Raw genomic sequence first — 18,290 nt, 5'->3', positions numbered from 1 at the left:
TTATAGGCTAGTAAATGTGATTTTAATTTTGAAATTTAAATGTTTTATAATTAGTAGGCTGATGCATATACAGTGGGGATAACAAGCATTTGATAACCTGCTAAATTGGCAGTGTTTCCTAATTACAAAGCATGTAGAGGTCTGTCATTTTTATCATAGGTACACTTCAACTGTGAGAGACGGAATCTAAAACAAAAATCCAGAAAATCACATTGTATGATTTTTAAGTAATTCATTTGCATTTTATTGCATGACAGCAGTAAGAATTCTGGCTCTCACGACCTGTTAGATTTTCTTTAAAAATCCCTCCTGTTCTCCACTCATTGCCTGTATTAACTGCACCTGTTTGAACTCGTTACCTGTATAAAAGACACCTGTCCACACACTCAATCAAACAGACTCCAACCTCTCCACAATGGCCAAGACCAGAGAGCTGTGTAAGGACATCAGGGATACAATTGTAGACCTGCACAAGGCTGGGATGGGCTACAGGACAATAGGCCAGCTGCTTGGTGAGAAGGCAACAACTGTTGGCGCAATTATTAGAAAATGGAAGAAGTTCAAGATGACGGTCAATCACCCTCGGTCTGGGGCTCCATGCAAGATGTCACCTTGTGGGGCATCAATGATCATGAGGAAGGTGAGGGATCAGCCCAGAACGACATGACAGGACCTGGTCAATGACAGTCTCAAAGAAAACCATTAGTAACACACTACGCCGTCATGGATTAAAATCCTGCAGCGCACACAAGGTCCCCCTGCTCAAGCCAGCGCATGTCCAGGCCCGTATGAGGTTTGCCAATGACTATCTGGATGATCCAGAGGAGGAATGGGAGAAGGTCATAGGGTCTGATGAGACAAAAATAGAGATTTTTGGTCTAAACTCCACTCGCCATGTTTGGAGGAAGAAGGATCAGTGCAACCCCAAGAATACCATCCCAACTGTGAAGCATGGAGGTGGAAACTTCATTCTTTGGGGATGCTTTTCTGCAAAGAGGACAGAACGACTGCACCGTATTGAGGGGAGGATGGATGGGGCCATGTATCGTGAGATCTTGGCCAACAACCTCCTTCCCTCAGTAAGAGCATTGAAGATGGGTCGTGGCTGGGTCTTCCAGCATGACATCGGCCCGAAACACACAGCCAGGGCAACTAAGGAGTGGCTCCGTAAGAAGCATCTCAAGGTCCTGGAGTGGCCTAGCCAGTCTCCAAACCTGAGCCGAAAAGAAAATCTTTGGAGGGAGCTGAAAGTCCGTATTGACCAGCGACAGCCCCGAAACCTGAAGGAACTGGAGAAGGTATGGAGGAGTGGGCCAAAATCCCTGCTGCGTTGTGTGCAAACCTGGTCAAGAACAACAGGAAACGTATGATCTCTATAATTGCAAACAAAGGTTTCTGTACCAAATATTAGGTTCTGCTTTTCTGATGTATCAAATACTTATGTCATGCAATAAAATGCAAATGAATTACTTAAAAATCATACAATGTGATTTTCTGGATTTTTGTTTTAGATTCCGTCTCTCACAGTTGAAGTGTACCTATGATAAAAAATGCCGCCATCGCGCATTCTCTTTATTGAAACTCCCAGTGAGTTCAATTGGGCTGCTGTATTTAACATTCAGAAAACAAGAGCTTGCATCTCTCTTCGAAAAATCTATTATTATAAGCACCTGGGAGTCCAAGTGCTAAGGAGTGTTTTTTTAAGGCGAGGCCAACGGAGCGCAGGTGTATATTGTGCAAGAGACAGAGGCTATAAGTTTTTAAAGCTTATGCATAACCCATCATTCATTAGCTGAATATACAGTGCAATCAGAAAGTATTCACACCCCTAGACTTTTTCCACATTTTAATATGTTATAGCCTGAATTTCTAATGGATTCAATTGAGATGTTTCGTCTCTGGCCTACACACAATACTCCATCATTTTTAAAGTGGAATTATTATAATTTTTTTACAAATGAATGAAGAATGAAAATGAAACGAGTCTTGAGTCAATAAGTATTTAACCCCTTTGTTATGACAAGCCAAAATAAATTCAGCAGTAAAAAATATCTTAAGTCACATAATTACTTGGATTGACAAACTCTGTGTGCAATAATAGAGTTCAACATGATCTTTAAATGACTACCTCATATCTGAACCCCACATATACAATTATCTATACGGTCCCTCAGTCAAGCAGTGAATTTCAAACACAGATTCAACTACAAAGACCAGGGAGGTTTTACAACGCCTCGCAAAGAAGGGCTCCTATTGGTAGATTGGTAAAAAAAGAAAAGCAGACATTGAATATGCCTTTGAGCATGGTGAAGGTCTTAATTACACTTTGGATGGTATATCAATACACCCAGTCACTACAAAGATACAGGCGTTCTTCCTAACTCAGATGCAGGAGAGGAAGGAAACCGCTCAGGGATTTCAGCATGAGACCAATGGCGACGTTAAAATAGTTAGTTATTGGCTGTGTTAGGAGTGAACTGAGGATGCATCAACAACATTGTAGTTACTCTACAATACTAACATAATTGACTGAGTGAAAAGAAGTAAGCTTGTACAGAATAAAACATATTCTAAAACATGCATCCTGTTTGCAACAAGGCGCTAAAGTAATAGTGTTATGTTTGTGGAAAATCCAATATATCACATTACTGAGTAACACTCTCTATATTTTCAGTCATAGTTTTGGCTGCAATATGTTATGGGTATGCGTGTAACCGTTAAGGATTGAGGTGTTTTTCAACATAAAAAATAAACGGATTGGAGCTTAGCACAGGCAAAATCCTAGAGGAAAGCCTTGTTTAGTCTGCTTTCCATCAGACACTGGGAGATGAATTAACCTAAAACACAAGGCCAGATCTACACTGACGTTAGAAGACACTGAATGTTCCTGAGAGGCCGAGTTACAATTTTGACTTAATCTGCTTGAAAATCTATGGCAAGACTTGAAATGGTTGTCTAGCAATGATCAACAACCACTTTGACAAGGCTTGAAGAATTATTTAAAGAATAATGGACAAATAATGTACAATCCAGGTGTGCAAAGCTCTTAGAGGCTTACCCAGAAGGACTCACAGCTGTAATCGAAGCTAAAGGTAAATGTATTGACTCAGGGGTGTGCATACTTATGTAATTTAGATATCTCTGTATTTAATGTTCAATAAATTTGCCAACATATCAAAAACATCTATTTCTAACAGGATTATCTATTTTGGATGCAACTTGAATGCAATTAATGGAGAGCGAAAGATTGCGAGAAAATGCTTGCGTATTAACTAATTTAAAGCAATGATATTCAAGTGATTGATTGGCTCCTTTAAAACTCTGCAGCTGCAATAATGAACAAATAAGGTGACCCCTGAAAGCCAGATGGAGATGCGTAAATTAGACATGCATTCATTCAGTCCTTATATTACTGTAGAATAGATTATGCTGATGAAAATGTAGGCCTACCAGTCACAAGAAAGAGTTATTATTATGCGATGCGTTGTGAACTGCGCTCCCTACCCTGAGCGTTGATGATTGATCGTGCAGATAGCAGAGAGAAGGCCATAGAGAAGCCAGATTTCGTTATCGCATGTCATCTAACAGTTCCATTTCATGTCATACTGTTGATATAAATAATGAATCACAATTTACCGGTTTCTCACAGTTATTTATCCCTGGAAAAGTGAGTGTGTTTGGGAGGTAAAATCTCGGTAACCCATTTCCGGGATTCAACCTTACTGCAGATGGACTATCCAAATAAAGTGTTACCCTGGCCAGTCCATCCCCAGCCAGCATCCACACCGGAGCATCCAGTCCTTGCCCAATTATATGCGCCACACTGGGCACGGATTGAGGAGAGGCCACCCTTAGACAGGCTTTTGTTGTGACAGCTGACACAGTCTTGTTTTAGTTACCTCTGTCTCTCTGCATGCCATGCATCTGTGGCAGGGTGCATGCAGATGGTCTCCTGGCTTTAAGGGGTTATGTGAGAAGAGAGGTAGAAAGGGGAAAGAGGAGAGTCGCTCGGCCGACCAACAGAATGTTAGTTTTTAACCTTCGTTGCCCAGTAAAGAGAGATCAGAAAGAAAATAACCCCGGATTATGGGCCAATATCTATGATAAGTGCAGATATGAATCTATCCTCATCAATATATGCCTTGCTGGCTGCTGGGCCTTTCAACCAAATCAGTCATGAGACATGCTGCGGTGCCAGCACATTTGCACTTCACACAGATCAAAGTGAGACAAAAGCAGTGTGTTACCCATCCTCCCATCATCATCATGTCCTTTCCTCTAACAGACGCCGCCACCACTGCCATCACCATCACTCACTTCATTGCCAAGAGGAAGCCCTGTGGACTCACACTGAAGATTTAACATGTCAAAATTACAGTAATGGGTCATGTGTTTGTGGAGAGATAGGTAGATTTTGCGGTTGAAGTAACTAATTCAATCATGCAGTGAGATTAGTCATGTTCTCTGTGTAAGGACCTAGTGGCGCTTTTGGCAGTTTCGAGATGGAAATCGTTTCGCTGACAAAGAGGAAGAAACATGTCTCCGTAATCGGTACCATGGGTTTAATATACTACACAGAGTGACTGATGCTTATACGGTGCCTACAAATGGGTGTTTTGCCATTAGAATACTACAAATCAGTCTCTCTCCCAAGGGTGTGTTTTGCATATAATCTGTGGTAGCGGCACCTGTGTACTAAATGGCATCCTTTTCACTATTTAGTGCACTACTTTTGACCCGGGCTATGTAAGGAAGTAAGGTATAGGGTGCCATTTGGAGCACAGGCGTTTAAATGGGTAAATGTAACTTTAGGCTTGCTCTTTGTGAATATTTGACCCCACAGATGACCACACTCGTGTCAGACTGCAACTGCTAGACGGAGACCCCCACTCGGACTACATGAATGCCAACTACATAGACGTGAGTATGAGGCAGGGGAGACGTGAAGGGAATGGACTGCTACTTTTTAATCACAATGTCTTATTTTCGCTCCAGATCTTCACTAAGATACAATCAAACATTGCACAGAGCATAATGGGTACTGTAGTAGATCATGCTGCTATGTGCCTCTATTTTATTTTTGTATTTAGCCTTTATTTAAGCAGGCCATTCAGTTAAGAACATATTCTTGTTTACAATGACGGCTAAAACCTAACCCGGACGATGCTGGGCCAATTGTGCGCCACCCTATGGGACTCTCAACCGCAGGCGGTTGTGATGCAGTCTGGAATTGAACCAGGGTCTGTAGTGACGCCTCTAGCACACAACGCTTCTGAGCATGTATTTGCTGTTCTTTGGATGAAAGCATCCTGCAATGACGATAATGACAATGTCCATATGATTGTCTCTATTATGCTTAGGGGGCTGTGAATGCCCTGCACTTCGAGAAACGGCATCAGTATAAGTCGGCATTACAGCTGTATCTATAATCATGTCATCAAGCCCCATTTCCTCTAATAAAACAATGACGGTCGATTGTGCCAGGATCCGCTGGTAAAATTGACTGTTATGCCTGGCTTTAGCCCTAGGAGCCTCGACTGTGTTGATTGTTAATTTATCTAACAGTGGTTGCAATAGTATGAATGAATATGAAAGTGGTTTTTTTCACTCACGTTCCCACTTGATATGATTAAATGACAATGTCATATTAATGATATGAAATTGATATATTAATTTAAACCAGGCAATTTGTCTCGATGGAACAATATGACAGAATTGCCTATTATTTTGGCGGATAGGAAAATGAAGAGGCTCGGATTTGATCTTATTTGAAAAGGACCTTGCAATGTTACAGTACACCTTAGGGTTTTCTTTTTTCTCTTCTCTTTCTCACAGGGGTATCATAGACCAAGACATTACATCGCCACACAAGGTAATTACATTGGATGGAGGGGAGGTCTGTAAAGACAGTAGACAGCTGGAAAAGTGTTCCTAGATGTAGGGGAGGTAATTACTTGGTTGCCCTATAAAAAGAAAAACACAGCCAATAACAAATGTTAGACACCATTCCTTTAGTACCATAAAAAAAATCGGGGCTTATCTTAAATAGATCGTGGGCATGGTTGTGCAGTGGATAAGTTGCTCTTCTTCTGGGATCAGATAATGAAGGATGAGACGGTGATGTCAAGATTCTTCAGAAAGTATAACTGCATTGTGAAGCCAATGGAAAACTCTAGTCAATGGTAGTGCACTTTATGGGGATAGAAGGTGCCATTCTCAGGCATAGGGTACAATTTTGAATGCGGCCATAATGACACAATTCAAACACTTGGCTCATATGTGTACTTCCTGGTTCCTGTTATGATCATCTCTGTCCAATACTTCTTGATAATATCCTTGCTTTCTTTTGTCCTTCCAGGCAGTGGTGACAAAAGTACCCAATTGTCATACTTTAGTGAAAGTATAGATACCTTAATAGGAAATTACTCAAGTAAAAGTGAAAGACACCCAGTAAAATACTGCTTGAGTAAAAGTCTAAAAGTATTTGGTTGTAAATATACTTAAGCCTCAAAAGTAAAAGTATAAATCATTTTAAATTCCTTATATTAAGCAAAGCAGACGGCACCATTTTATTTTGTATTATTTTATTTATGGATAGCCAGGGGCACACGCCAACACTTGTTTACAAAAGATGCATTTGTGTTTAGTGAGTCTGCCAGATCAGAGGAAGTTGGGATGACCACGTGTTCTCTTGAGAAGTGCATGAATTGGATAATTTTCCTGACCTGCTAGGCATTTAACATGTAATGAGTACTTTTGGGTGTCTGGGAAAATGTATGGAGTAAAAAGCACACTGCTCCAAAAAATAAATGGAACAATTAAACAACACAATGTAACTCCAAGTCAATCACACTTCTGTGAAATCAAACTGTCCACTTAGGAAGCAACACTGATTGACAATACATTTCACATGCTATTTTGGACAGGTAGAAATTGTAGGCAATTAGCAAGACACCCCCGATAAAGGAGTAGTTCTGCAGGTGGTGACCACCTACCACTTCTCAGTTCCTATGCTTCCTGGCTGATGTTTTGGTCACTTTGAATGCTGGCAGTGCTTTCACTCTAGTGGTAGCATGAGACGGAGTCTACAACCCACACAAGTGGCTCAGGTAGTGCAGCTCATCCAGGATGGCACATCAATGCGAGCTGTGGCAAGAAGGTTTGCTGTGTCTGTCAGCTCAGTGTCCAGAGCATGGAGGCGCTACCAGGAGACAGGCCAGTACATCAGGAGATGTGGAGGAGGACGTAGGAGGTCAACAACCCAGCAACAGGACCGCTACCTCCGCCTTTGTGCAAGGAGGAGCAGGAGGAGCACTGCCAGAGCCCTGCAAAATGACCTTCAGAAGGCCACAAATGTGCATGTGTCTGCTCAAACGGTCAGAAACAGACTCCATGAGGGTGGTATGAGGGCCTGATGTCCAGAGGTGGGGGTTGCGCTTACAGCCCAACACCGTGCAGGACGTTTGGCATTTGCCAGAGAACACCAAGATTGGCAAATTTGCCACTGGCGCCCTGTGCTCTTCACAGATGAAAGCAGGTTCACACTGATCACATGTGACAGACGTGACAGAGTCTAGAGACACCGTGGAGAACGTTCTGCTGCCTGCAACATCCTCCAGCATGATGGTGTGGGTTCCTCCATGTGCTCGCCAGAGGTAGCCTGACTGCCATTAGGTACCGAGATGAGATCCTCAGACACCTTGTGAGACCATATGCTGGTGTGGCTGGCCCTGGGTTCCTCCTAATGCAAGACAATGCTAGACCTCATGTGGCTGGAGTGTGTCAGCAGTTCCTGCAAGAGGAAGGCATTGATGCTATGGACTGGCCCGCCCGTTCCCCCAACCTGAATCCAATTGAGCACATCTGGGACATCATGTCTCGCTCCATCCACCAACGCCACGTTGCACCACAGACTGTCCAGGAGTTGGCGGATGCTTTAGTCCAAGTCTGGGAGGAGATCCCTAAGGAGACCATCCGCCACCTCATCAGGAGCATGCCCAGGCGTTGTAGGGATGTCATACAGGCACATGGAGGCCACACACACTACTGAGCCTCATTTTGACTTGTTTTAAGGACATTACATCAAAGTTGGATCAGCCTGTAGTGTGGTTTTCCACTTTAATTTTGAGTGTGACTCCAAATCCAGACCTCCATGGGTTGATAAATTTGATTTCCATTGATCATTTTTGTGTGATTTTGTTGTCAGCACATTCAACTATGTAAAGAAACAAGTATTTAATAAGAATATTTCATTCATTCAGATCTAGGTGTTATTTTAGTGTTCCCTTTATTTTTATGAGCAGTGTACATTATTTTCATCCGGAGTGAAGTAAAAGTTGTCAAAAATATAAATAGTAAAGTACAGATACCCCAAAAACGACTTAAGTAGTACTTTAAAGTACTTTTACTTAAGTACTTTACACCACTGCTTCCAGGCCCCATGCAGGAGACTGTGAGAGATTTCTGGAGGATGATCTGGCAAGAGAATTCTGGCAGTATCGTCATGGTTACGAACCTGGTGGAAGTGGGCAGGGTGAGTTCATCAAAGCGGATTTGAAAGGTGCTAGATGAGTACTAATCTGGGGACACTTGTGACGTTAATTGCAGAACCATCAACGTTCTATACATGTTCACAATAAATCAACAACAAATGACTTGTTTTGTTTTCAATGCCATTCAATTAGGCAACTTTGTATATTATGAATATAATATCAACCCACAGAAATAGAATGAAATGATTGGTCGTGTGTAATATTTGTTCTGTCCATTTCAGGAGCACTTTTGTCTGACTTTTGCACTCCAGAAGCAAAAGTCCCAAACAGCCTCTTGAAGAGACAAGTATTTAACCATGTATGTTTCTCTTCCCAGGTGAAGTGCGTGAGGTACTGGCCTGACGAGACTGATGTGTACGGAGATATCAAGGTGACACTGATCGAGACAGAGCCACTGGCCGAGTACGTCATTCGCACCTTCACAGTCCAGAAGGTAAACTGACTAAGTCAATAACCATGCTCTCTTGTTTTGTTTTCATTCATTCCAACCAAACGGATTTACATTTGTGGTTGACTGCAAGGTGAAGCTATGTTGTTCAACTGGGAAATGAGAGTATAATTTTGAACACTAGTAATCAGTAAGGATTTGCATTGAAAGAAGCACAATATAATTGGTATGCAGGATTCAGAATTCGACACCATTGTTCTGTTAGCTCTCTTTTAAAGGCAAACATCAGAGAAACAAGCTTTGATAGTCTTGAAATGCATCTTTTGTGGCTCTGTAAAAGCCGCTTAAGCAGACAACACAACAGCTTGTAGTCAACGAATTTTGCATGCAATTAATCCAGCAGTTTTACAAGAAAGCCAAAGTTCCTTTTAACCTTCTCACACTCTCCATTTGAACGGGAAACATGACTTTGTCATTACAGAACTCCACCATCACACCACAACCTTAATTCCCGGGCCTTAAAAAGCAGTGCACAGTGATGGGTTCATGCTTCGTATTCTTTCAAATATAACGTATTAAATCATTTGAATTGTGTCAAATAATGAGCTCTGAAATTATGAAAAGCATTATTAAATGACGAATCCAAAGGGATTATTTGTACTGCACCACACAGATATATTTTAAAGCCTGTACACACACACAGACTTCAATCTGTTGAAAATAAAATAAAACAGAGCCCACTGGATTGGCAAACGTGGACATAGTTTACCCCCGATTTACACCGTTACCACCTTCAATACTGCACCTGTCGACCCAATTGTCCACATACTCCAAACAGGCGAGATATTTTAACTGCAGTGTTGAAGTATTATGTGGGCTTTGCCGGCATATCAACGCTGGCATGAAGGGATTAAACAGTTAACCAACCCAAATGGCAATTAAGCACTTAGCATTAGAAATTAAGCACATTAGTATATTAGGAGCCTCATTAGCTACTGTACATGTAGCAGCAACTCTTCCTGGGGTCCATATAAAACATAGAAATGCATGACAAAGTACAGAACAGTAAAAGACCAGCACATTTAAAATAAAAAATTACAATTAATAAGAGTTATATATAGGAAAGACACTAAGAGATAACAAAAATAATATTGACACACTATTCATATAAACATATTCTTATATACAGTGCAGTTAAATGAGAGTTAAACAGGAGTGGAGGTGTGAAGCCTGTGATCATTATTACTACTGTAGCCCAGTGTTATACTATACTCTAAATGACCACTTTCCAGTTTCTGCACATCCACACCCATTATGTGCTGTTGCCTTGGCTGATATCCTTATTGGTGGGTTCTATTTCAATTACATTGTTTCGATATCTCCCTTTATGTGAATTCACTCTAGCAGATTTTCTAAAGCCTTGTTCACATTGGAAGTTTGAAGTGACTCAAATCCTATTTCTTTGCCTGTCTGATTCTAATCTGTTTATTTCCTGCAGTCTGAACCGCCAAAAATCACATGGAATCAGTTATTTCAAACCACCGTCAAATCTGGTTCCTGGCCATGTGACTTGTTTATGAATGGTCAAATCTGATGCATTTGCCCTCAAGTGGTTTTAGACTGTTATTCAGCATATCTTGTTGCTTGCTAGCTACTCTGTCGACAGTTTGACAAGAACATGTGGTAGCTAACTAGCTTGTTAATTGTTTACAAACAAATGTGAATGTGCTAGAAAGCTAAACAGCTACCTAGCTAGATAATTGACTGCTGTGGCTAGCCAAAAATGACCTGTTGTTAAAGGACTCTTTCTGAAAGCTGGACCATGTTATCCTTTGAGGCTTTAAAGGTGTTCTTACCCTATGATTATGAACATTCAAAGCAACTGGGAAGCATCCATGGCAGGCATTGTTGTCACTTTAGCTTGTACATAACTTCTAAGTGATAGGAAGCACAAGCACCACCACCAATTTGCCTACAACACTGCACACATAGCCGTCGTTTCTATGACAACTGGAGTAGCCTTGTCAGCAAACTAATCTTAACGCTACAGCATTCTAAACGATTCTGTGACTTCAACTTTGTGTCAACAGTTTGTGGGAGGCCCTTTCCGGTTTCAGCTTGATAATGCCCCCATGCACAAAGCGAGGTCCAAACAGAAATGTTTTGTCGAGATCGGTGTGGAAGAACTTCACCTTTCCGCATAGAGCCCTGACCCCATTCGAACACCTTTGGGATGAATTGGAACACTGACTGCGAGCCAGCCATACATACTGACCACACAGCTCGCGTCGCATGTGAAATAAATGTACAAATACATGTTATTCGATCATTGCACCCACACGTCAACGAGTGTCTGCGTGGCCAGGCGCTTAAATTGAAATTGGTTCTATTTGTAATGTTCAACACGTTTAAATGTTTTACTCACCTTTTACTCACCTGACATGGCCCGCAACCAAAACATGCGGACTCTCCTTCACTGCAGCCGAGGAGAGTAAAACATTTAAACGTGTTAACCCTCGCAGGGCTGCAGGCCCAGACGGCATCCCCAGCCGCGCCCTCAGAGCATGCGCAGACCAGCTGGCTGGTGTGTTTACGGACATATTCAATCAATCCCTATCCCAGTCTGCTGTTCCCACATGCTTCAAGAGGGCCAACATTGTTCCTGTTCCCAAGAAAGCTAAGGTAACTGAGCTAAACGACTACCGCCCCGTAGCACTCACTTCCGTCATCAAGAAGTGCTTTGAGAGACTACTCAAGGACCATATCACCTCCACCCTACCTGACACCCTAGACCCACTCCAATTTGCTTACCGCGCAAATAGGTCCACAGACGATGCAATCTCAACCACACTGCACACTGCCCTAACCCATCTGGACAGAGGAATACCTATGTGGAATACCTATGTGAGAATGCTGTTCATCGACTACAGCTCAGCATTTAACACCATAGTACCCTCCAAACTCGTCATCAAGCTTGCGGACGACACAACACTGGTAGGCTTGATTACCAACAACAACGAGACAGCCTACAGGGAGGAGGTGAGGGCCCTCGGAGTGTGGTGTCAAGAAAATAACCTCACACTCAATGTCAACAAAACTAAGGAGATGATTGTGGACTTCAGGAAACAGCAGAGGGAACAGTAGTGGATGGAACAGTAGTGGAGAGGGTAGTAAGTTTTAAGTTCCTCGGCGTACACATCACAGACAAACTGAATTGGTCCACCCACACAGACAGCATCGTGAAGAAGGCACAGCAGCGCCTCTTCAACCTCAGGAGGCTGAAGAAATTTGGCTTGTCACCAAAAGCACTCACAAGAGGGTAGTGAGGTCTGCACAACGCATCACTGGGGGCAAACTACCTACCCTCCAGGACACCTACACCACCCGATGTCACAGGAAGGCCATAAAGATCATCAAGGACAACAACCACCCGAGCCACTGCCTGTTCACCCCGCTATGATCCAGAACGCGAGGTCAGTACAGGTGCATCAAAGCTGGGACCGAGAGATTGAAAAACAGCTTCTATCTCAAGGCCATCAGACTGTTAAACAGCCACCACTAACATTGAGTGGCTGCTGCCAACACACTGACTCAACTCCAGCCACATTAATAATGGGAATTGATGGGAATTGATGTAAAATATATCACTAGCCACTTTAAACAATGCTACTTAATATAATGTTTACATACCTTACATTATTTATCTCATATGTATACGTATATACTGTACTCTATATCATCTACTGCATCTTTATGTAATACATGTATCACTAGCCACTTTAAACTATGCCACTTTGTTTATTTACTCATCTCATATGTATATACTGTACTCGTTTCCATCTACTGCATCTTGCCTATGCCGCTCTGTACCATCACTCATTCATATATCTTTATGTACATATTCTTTATACCTTTACACTTGTGTGTATAAGTTAGTAGTTTTGGAATTGTTAGCTAGATTACTCGTTGGTTATTCCTGCATTGTCGGAACTAGAAGCACAAGCATTTCGCTACACTCACATTAACATCTGCTAACCATGTGTATGTGACAAATACAATTTGATTTGATTTGATTTGAAGTCCAGCCTCTCCCATCTCATCATTGGTTTATAGGAGCATATACCTACGTGCCATATCCTCATTGGTTTTTAGGAGCATATACCCACATGGGTGATTGAAAGATTAACTGAGGTCCTCACTCCAGTCGGTTGTAGTTATGCACAGTAAAGTTGGTTGCCAACCGTCATATAAAGTCCAAAGAATAAAAAGAAGCCCGAAGGAAGGGGAGATGATGAAAAACTAAATTTGGTTTACCGTTTTATCTGTGGATTAATTGTCGGAGTAGTGGACCTTGTGCATTTCAGGTAAAAAGGTGCACACGGACGTAGGCATGCACAATGGCGCATGCGTCCGGTTTGGTCAGCATGTTATGCTCTTGTTGCTGAATGGAAGCAAGTCCCCACAGCAATGTTCCAATATCTAGTGGAAAGGCTTACCAGAAGAGTGGAGGCTGTTATAGAAGCAAAGGGGGGACAAACTGCATAATAATGCCCATGATTTCGAAATGAGATGTCAGATTAACAGGTGTCCTCATACTTTTGTTCATGTTGTGTATTTCAAAGAAATAGGTTCGATATCTCACTGTACAGGGATGTAGACTTCCCTCATAATGCAGACATGTTCTCTGAATCCAGACTAGTCCCAAAAATATCACCACTCATCTCGCAGTCTCTGTGCAGGCCAGTCAAGTTCAGTCAAGACCTCGCTTTGTGCACAGGGGCATTGTCATGCTGAAACAGGAAAGGTCCTTCCCCAAACTGTTGCCACAAAGTTGGAAGCACAGAATCGTCTAGAATGTCAATGTATGCTGTAGCGTTAAGATTTCCCTTCAATAGAACTAAGGGGCCGAGTCCGAACCATGAAAATCATCCTCAGACCATTATTCCTCCTCCACCAAATGTTATACTTGGCACTATGCATTCGGGCAGATAGTGTTCCAAACCCAGATTTGTCCATCGGACTGCCAGATGGTGAAGCGTGATACATTATAGAATGCGTTTCTACTGCTCCAATGGAGGCGAGCTTTACACCACTCCAGCTGATGCTTGGCATTGCACATGGTGATCCTAGGCTTGTGTGTGGCTGCTCGGCCATGGAAACCCATTTCATGATGCTCCCGACAGTTATTGTGCTGACATTGCTTCCAGAGGCAGTTTGGAAGGAGGGAGTGTTGCAACCCAGGACAGACGATTTGAACTCGCTTCAGCACTCGGCGATCCCGTTCTGTGAGCTTGTGTGGCCTACCCCTCCGCGGCTGAGCTGTTGTTGCTCCTAGATGTTTCCACTTCCCAATAACAGCACTTACAGTTGATCGGAGCAGCTCTAGCAGGGCAGAAATTTGATCTTGACTTGTTGGAAGGTGGCATTCTATGATGTTGCCACATTGAAAGTCACTCTGCTCTTTAGTATGGGCCATTCTACTGCCAATGCTTGTCTATGGAGATTGCATGGTTGTGTGCTCAATTTTATACACCTGTCAGCAACGGGTGTGGCTGAAATAGCTGAATCCACTCATTTGAAGGGGTGTCCACATAATTTTGACCATGTCGTGTAGAACTATGATCTATGATAATATGAATGAGATCTCTCCCTGCTTTCCCCTGCTCTCAAGAGCTCAAGGAAGAGAGGCATGCATAAAAATGACAGGAGGTTGGACGAGTGGTGTGTTATGAAGAGGAGAGGGGCTCACCTCATTCGCCGCTCAACCTGTCTGTCTCCAAGAGTGTCTGTGATTGGTACTTCAGTTAGAAAATCCACTAGAGCAAATCCCCATAAAGTGAAATATATCACTCATATTATCATATGACGAGTTTATACAAGTAACCCTACATTTTGGTATCATGCCACGTGCCTAGCAGAGTGAGAACCACTCACCTTCTACTCTGCTGAGTTCATGTTGCCATGGCAAACACGATCTAGAACCTACCTACCTTCCTCACAATCTTTGATTTACTACACATTGTGGCTTTGTTGTGTCACACCTTAGATCTTTACTCGTTATCTACTCGTATTGATTTCGTAATGTAATTTCAACATCAGAGGAAAGGAAATCAATGGTCTCCCAGCTATCAAATCCCTTTTGTTTTGTTCCCTCAGTAGTTACCCATACACACAAGTTGTCATAATGTACTTTTTTTAAAGAAACCAATCAGTAGCTATTTCTATTCAGTTGTTGAGCCGGAATGGGAGCCCGTTTGCCCTACAGTTTCGAGGATGTTCACTGTAAACCTACATGGCGCTGGAATGTATAACAGCTGTTTTACTGACCAATTCTGTTATTTTGTGGGTTTTTTTGTGCAGATCTTAACTTCTTTTGTACATAATGTTTCCAACATCGTTTCCTATGACCGAAAATAGCTTCTGGACATCAGAACAGCAACCACTAACCTAAATTTGGATAAAGATTTCTACTTCAAAGAGTCAACGGCACAGAACATACTGCTCACCCCAGACCAGGCTCTAATCCCTGACAATCGGTAGAGAAAGAGACAACTATATAGAGGCCAACGTGCAGGTAGACTGATGAAAGTACAGAGGAGAGTAAATAATCCACCTGTACATTGTATTCAATTGGTGAATCATTGGAGAACAAACTGGACGAGCTCCGTTCGAGACTATCCTATCAACGGGACCTGAAGAACTGTAATATCCTGTTTTTCTCTGAAACTTGGCTGAACAAGGACATGGATAATATTATAGCTGTTTTTCCTATAAGTCAGCAGGAAAGTAAAGGCAGCATCGGGCAAGCTCAAGGGGAGTGGTGTGGGTCTCTTTGTTAGCAACAGCATGTGTGATATCTCTAATATTAAGGAAGTCTCGAGGTTCTGCTCACCTGTAAGAATACCTCATGATAAGCTGTGGACCATGCTATTTACCAAGAGAGTTATCATATTTTCATCATATCATACTCATATTTTACGTAGCTGTTTACCACCCCAAACCTACGCTGGCACTAAGACCACACTCAATGAGGTATATAGAGCCATAAGCAAACAAGAAAATACTAATCTAAAGGTGGCAGTGGCCAGTGATTTCAATGTAGGAAAACTGAAATCCATCTTACCTAATTTCTATCATTTCGGTCACCTGTGCAACTAGAGGTGAAAAGCTCTACATCACCTTTACTCCACACATAGAGAGGCAGACAAAGCTCTCCCACACCATTTGGCCAATCTGAACAAGCAACTGAAGTCGGAGGTTTACATACACTTAGGTTGGAGTCATTAAAACTCATTTTTTTAACCACTCCACAAATGTCTTGTTAACAAACTATCTACTTTGGGCATAACACAAGTCATTTTTCCAACAATTGTTTACAGAGATTATTTCATTTATAATTATCTGTATCAAAATTCCAGTCGGTCAGAAGTTTACATACACTAAGTTGATTTTGCCTTTTTAACAGCTTGGAAAATTACAGAAAATTATGTCATGGCTTTAGAAGCTTCTGATAGGCTAATTGACATAATGTGAGTCAATTGGAGAAGTATCTATGGATGTATTTCAAGGCCAACCTTCAAACTCAGTGCCTCTTTGCTTGACATCATGGGAAAATCAAATGAAATCAGCCAAGAAGTCTGGTTCATACTTGGGAGCAATTTCAGAACGCCTGAAGGTACCATATTCATTTGTACAAACAATAGTACGAGTACGCAAGTATAAACACCATGGGACCACGCAGCCGTCATAACGCTCAGGAAGGAGACGCGTTCTTTCTCCTAAAGATGAACGTACTTTGGTGCGAAAAGTGCAAATCAATCCCAGAATAACAGCAAAGGACCTTGTGAAGATGCTGGAGGAAACAGGTGCAAAAGTATCTATATCCACAGTAAAATGAGTCCTATATCAACATAACCTGAAAGGCCGCTTAGCAAGGAAGATGCCACTGCTCCAAAACTGCTATAAAAAAGCCAGACTACGGTTTGCAAACTGCACATGGGGACAAATATCATACTTTGGTCTGATGAAACAAAAATAGAACTGTTTGGTCATAATCACCACCGTTACGTTTGGAGGAAAAAGGGGAAGGCTTGCAAGCCGTAGAACACCTTCCCAACCGTGAAGCACGGGGATGGCAGCATCATGTTGTGGGGGTGCTTTGCTGCAGGAGGGACTGGTACACTTCACAAAATAGATGGCATCATGAGGCAGAAAGATTATGTGGGTATATTGAAGCAACATCTCAAGACAGGAAGTTAAAGCAAATGGGTCTTCCAAATGGACAATGACCCCAAGCATACTTCCAAAATTGTGAAAAAATGGCTTAAGGACAACAAAGTCAAGGTATTGGAGTGGCCATCCCAAAGCCCTGACCTCAATCCTATAGACAATTTTTGGGCAGAACTGAAAAAGCATGTGTGAGCAAGGATGCCTAAAAAACTGACTCGGTTACACCAGCTCTATCAGGAGGAATGGGCCAAAATTCACCCAACTTATTGTGGGAAGCTTGTGGAAGGCTACGATGTTGGGAAGCATTTCACTCTTAGCCCACAAGTGTTGTTTACAAAGCATGTGATGAATGCAATTTGGTTTAATGCCTATATTTGAGCCTCCATTTTGTTGTCAGCCCACAGTTTATAAAATAATATATGTCATTTAGCAGACGCTATCCAAAGCGATTTACGGTCATGCATACATACATGTTTCATAGGAATCGACTGAGCCAAATAGGATCAATGTTTTCAGGAAGTCCACTGTGTATGTCTCTATTTGAGCCTCCATATTGTTGTTTTTTTTCAGAAGGGCCACCATGAGATTCGGGAGATCCGTCAATTCCACTTCACTAGCTGGCCTGACCACGGTGTGCCCTGCTACGCCACCGGCCTCCTAGGCTTCGTCCGCCAGGTCAAGTTCCTCAACCCTCCCGATGCCGGCCCCATCGTGGCCCACTGCAGGTACATACTGACCATGCTGGGTGGGTCAAATAACACAGGACTACTGGGATGACATATTTATCACTCATGGCTTTCGTATGTGTATTTATGTATTCCTTTTTCATCAGATAAGTTGACTCTGAACTGATTCATTCAGTATGTCAACGGCCTGTGCGCTACAAGACTATTAGCCTGCTGAACAAAAGCCTAGGCATTAGCTCAAGGTTCTAACTCAAGTCTTCAGGTCTCAGACGCATTTCCCCGTCACAGTAATGGGTTTCGAACAGCCTCCATTACATGACTGCTTAGTAACTTGCTGTGGAATCAGACAGCAGAGTTCATTCCCAAACTATAGGGCAACAAAAAATAAGGGGGCTGATTAATGGATCTATACTCTCGGATTCAGGTAACTCCCAA

The 18,290-nt window shown here is 42.3% G+C and overlaps 1 protein-coding gene across 1 annotated transcript in view; it reads left to right on the top strand.

Moving 5' to 3' along the window:
- Nucleotides 1–18,290, top strand: part of LOC118370053 (receptor-type tyrosine-protein phosphatase T) — a 488,900-nt gene that overhangs the window by 441,569 nt on the left and 29,041 nt on the right. Inside the window, exons 22-26 of the mRNA XM_052498885.1 lie at nucleotides 4,844–4,920; nucleotides 5,836–5,872; nucleotides 8,436–8,533; nucleotides 8,869–8,985; nucleotides 17,740–17,894. Coding sequence (XP_052354845.1) covers nucleotides 4,844–4,920; nucleotides 5,836–5,872; nucleotides 8,436–8,533; nucleotides 8,869–8,985; nucleotides 17,740–17,894 — 484 coding nt within the window. The remainder of the gene's footprint in view (nucleotides 1–4,843; nucleotides 4,921–5,835; nucleotides 5,873–8,435; nucleotides 8,534–8,868; nucleotides 8,986–17,739; nucleotides 17,895–18,290) is intronic.

Source organism: Oncorhynchus keta, chromosome 37 (assembly GCF_023373465.1).
Source record: "Oncorhynchus keta strain PuntledgeMale-10-30-2019 chromosome 37, Oket_V2, whole genome shotgun sequence".
Taxonomy (NCBI): domain Eukaryota; kingdom Metazoa; phylum Chordata; class Actinopteri; order Salmoniformes; family Salmonidae; genus Oncorhynchus; species Oncorhynchus keta.
Note: the sequence above shows the minus strand (reverse complement) of the source record. Positions and strands in the feature narration are given on the sequence as shown.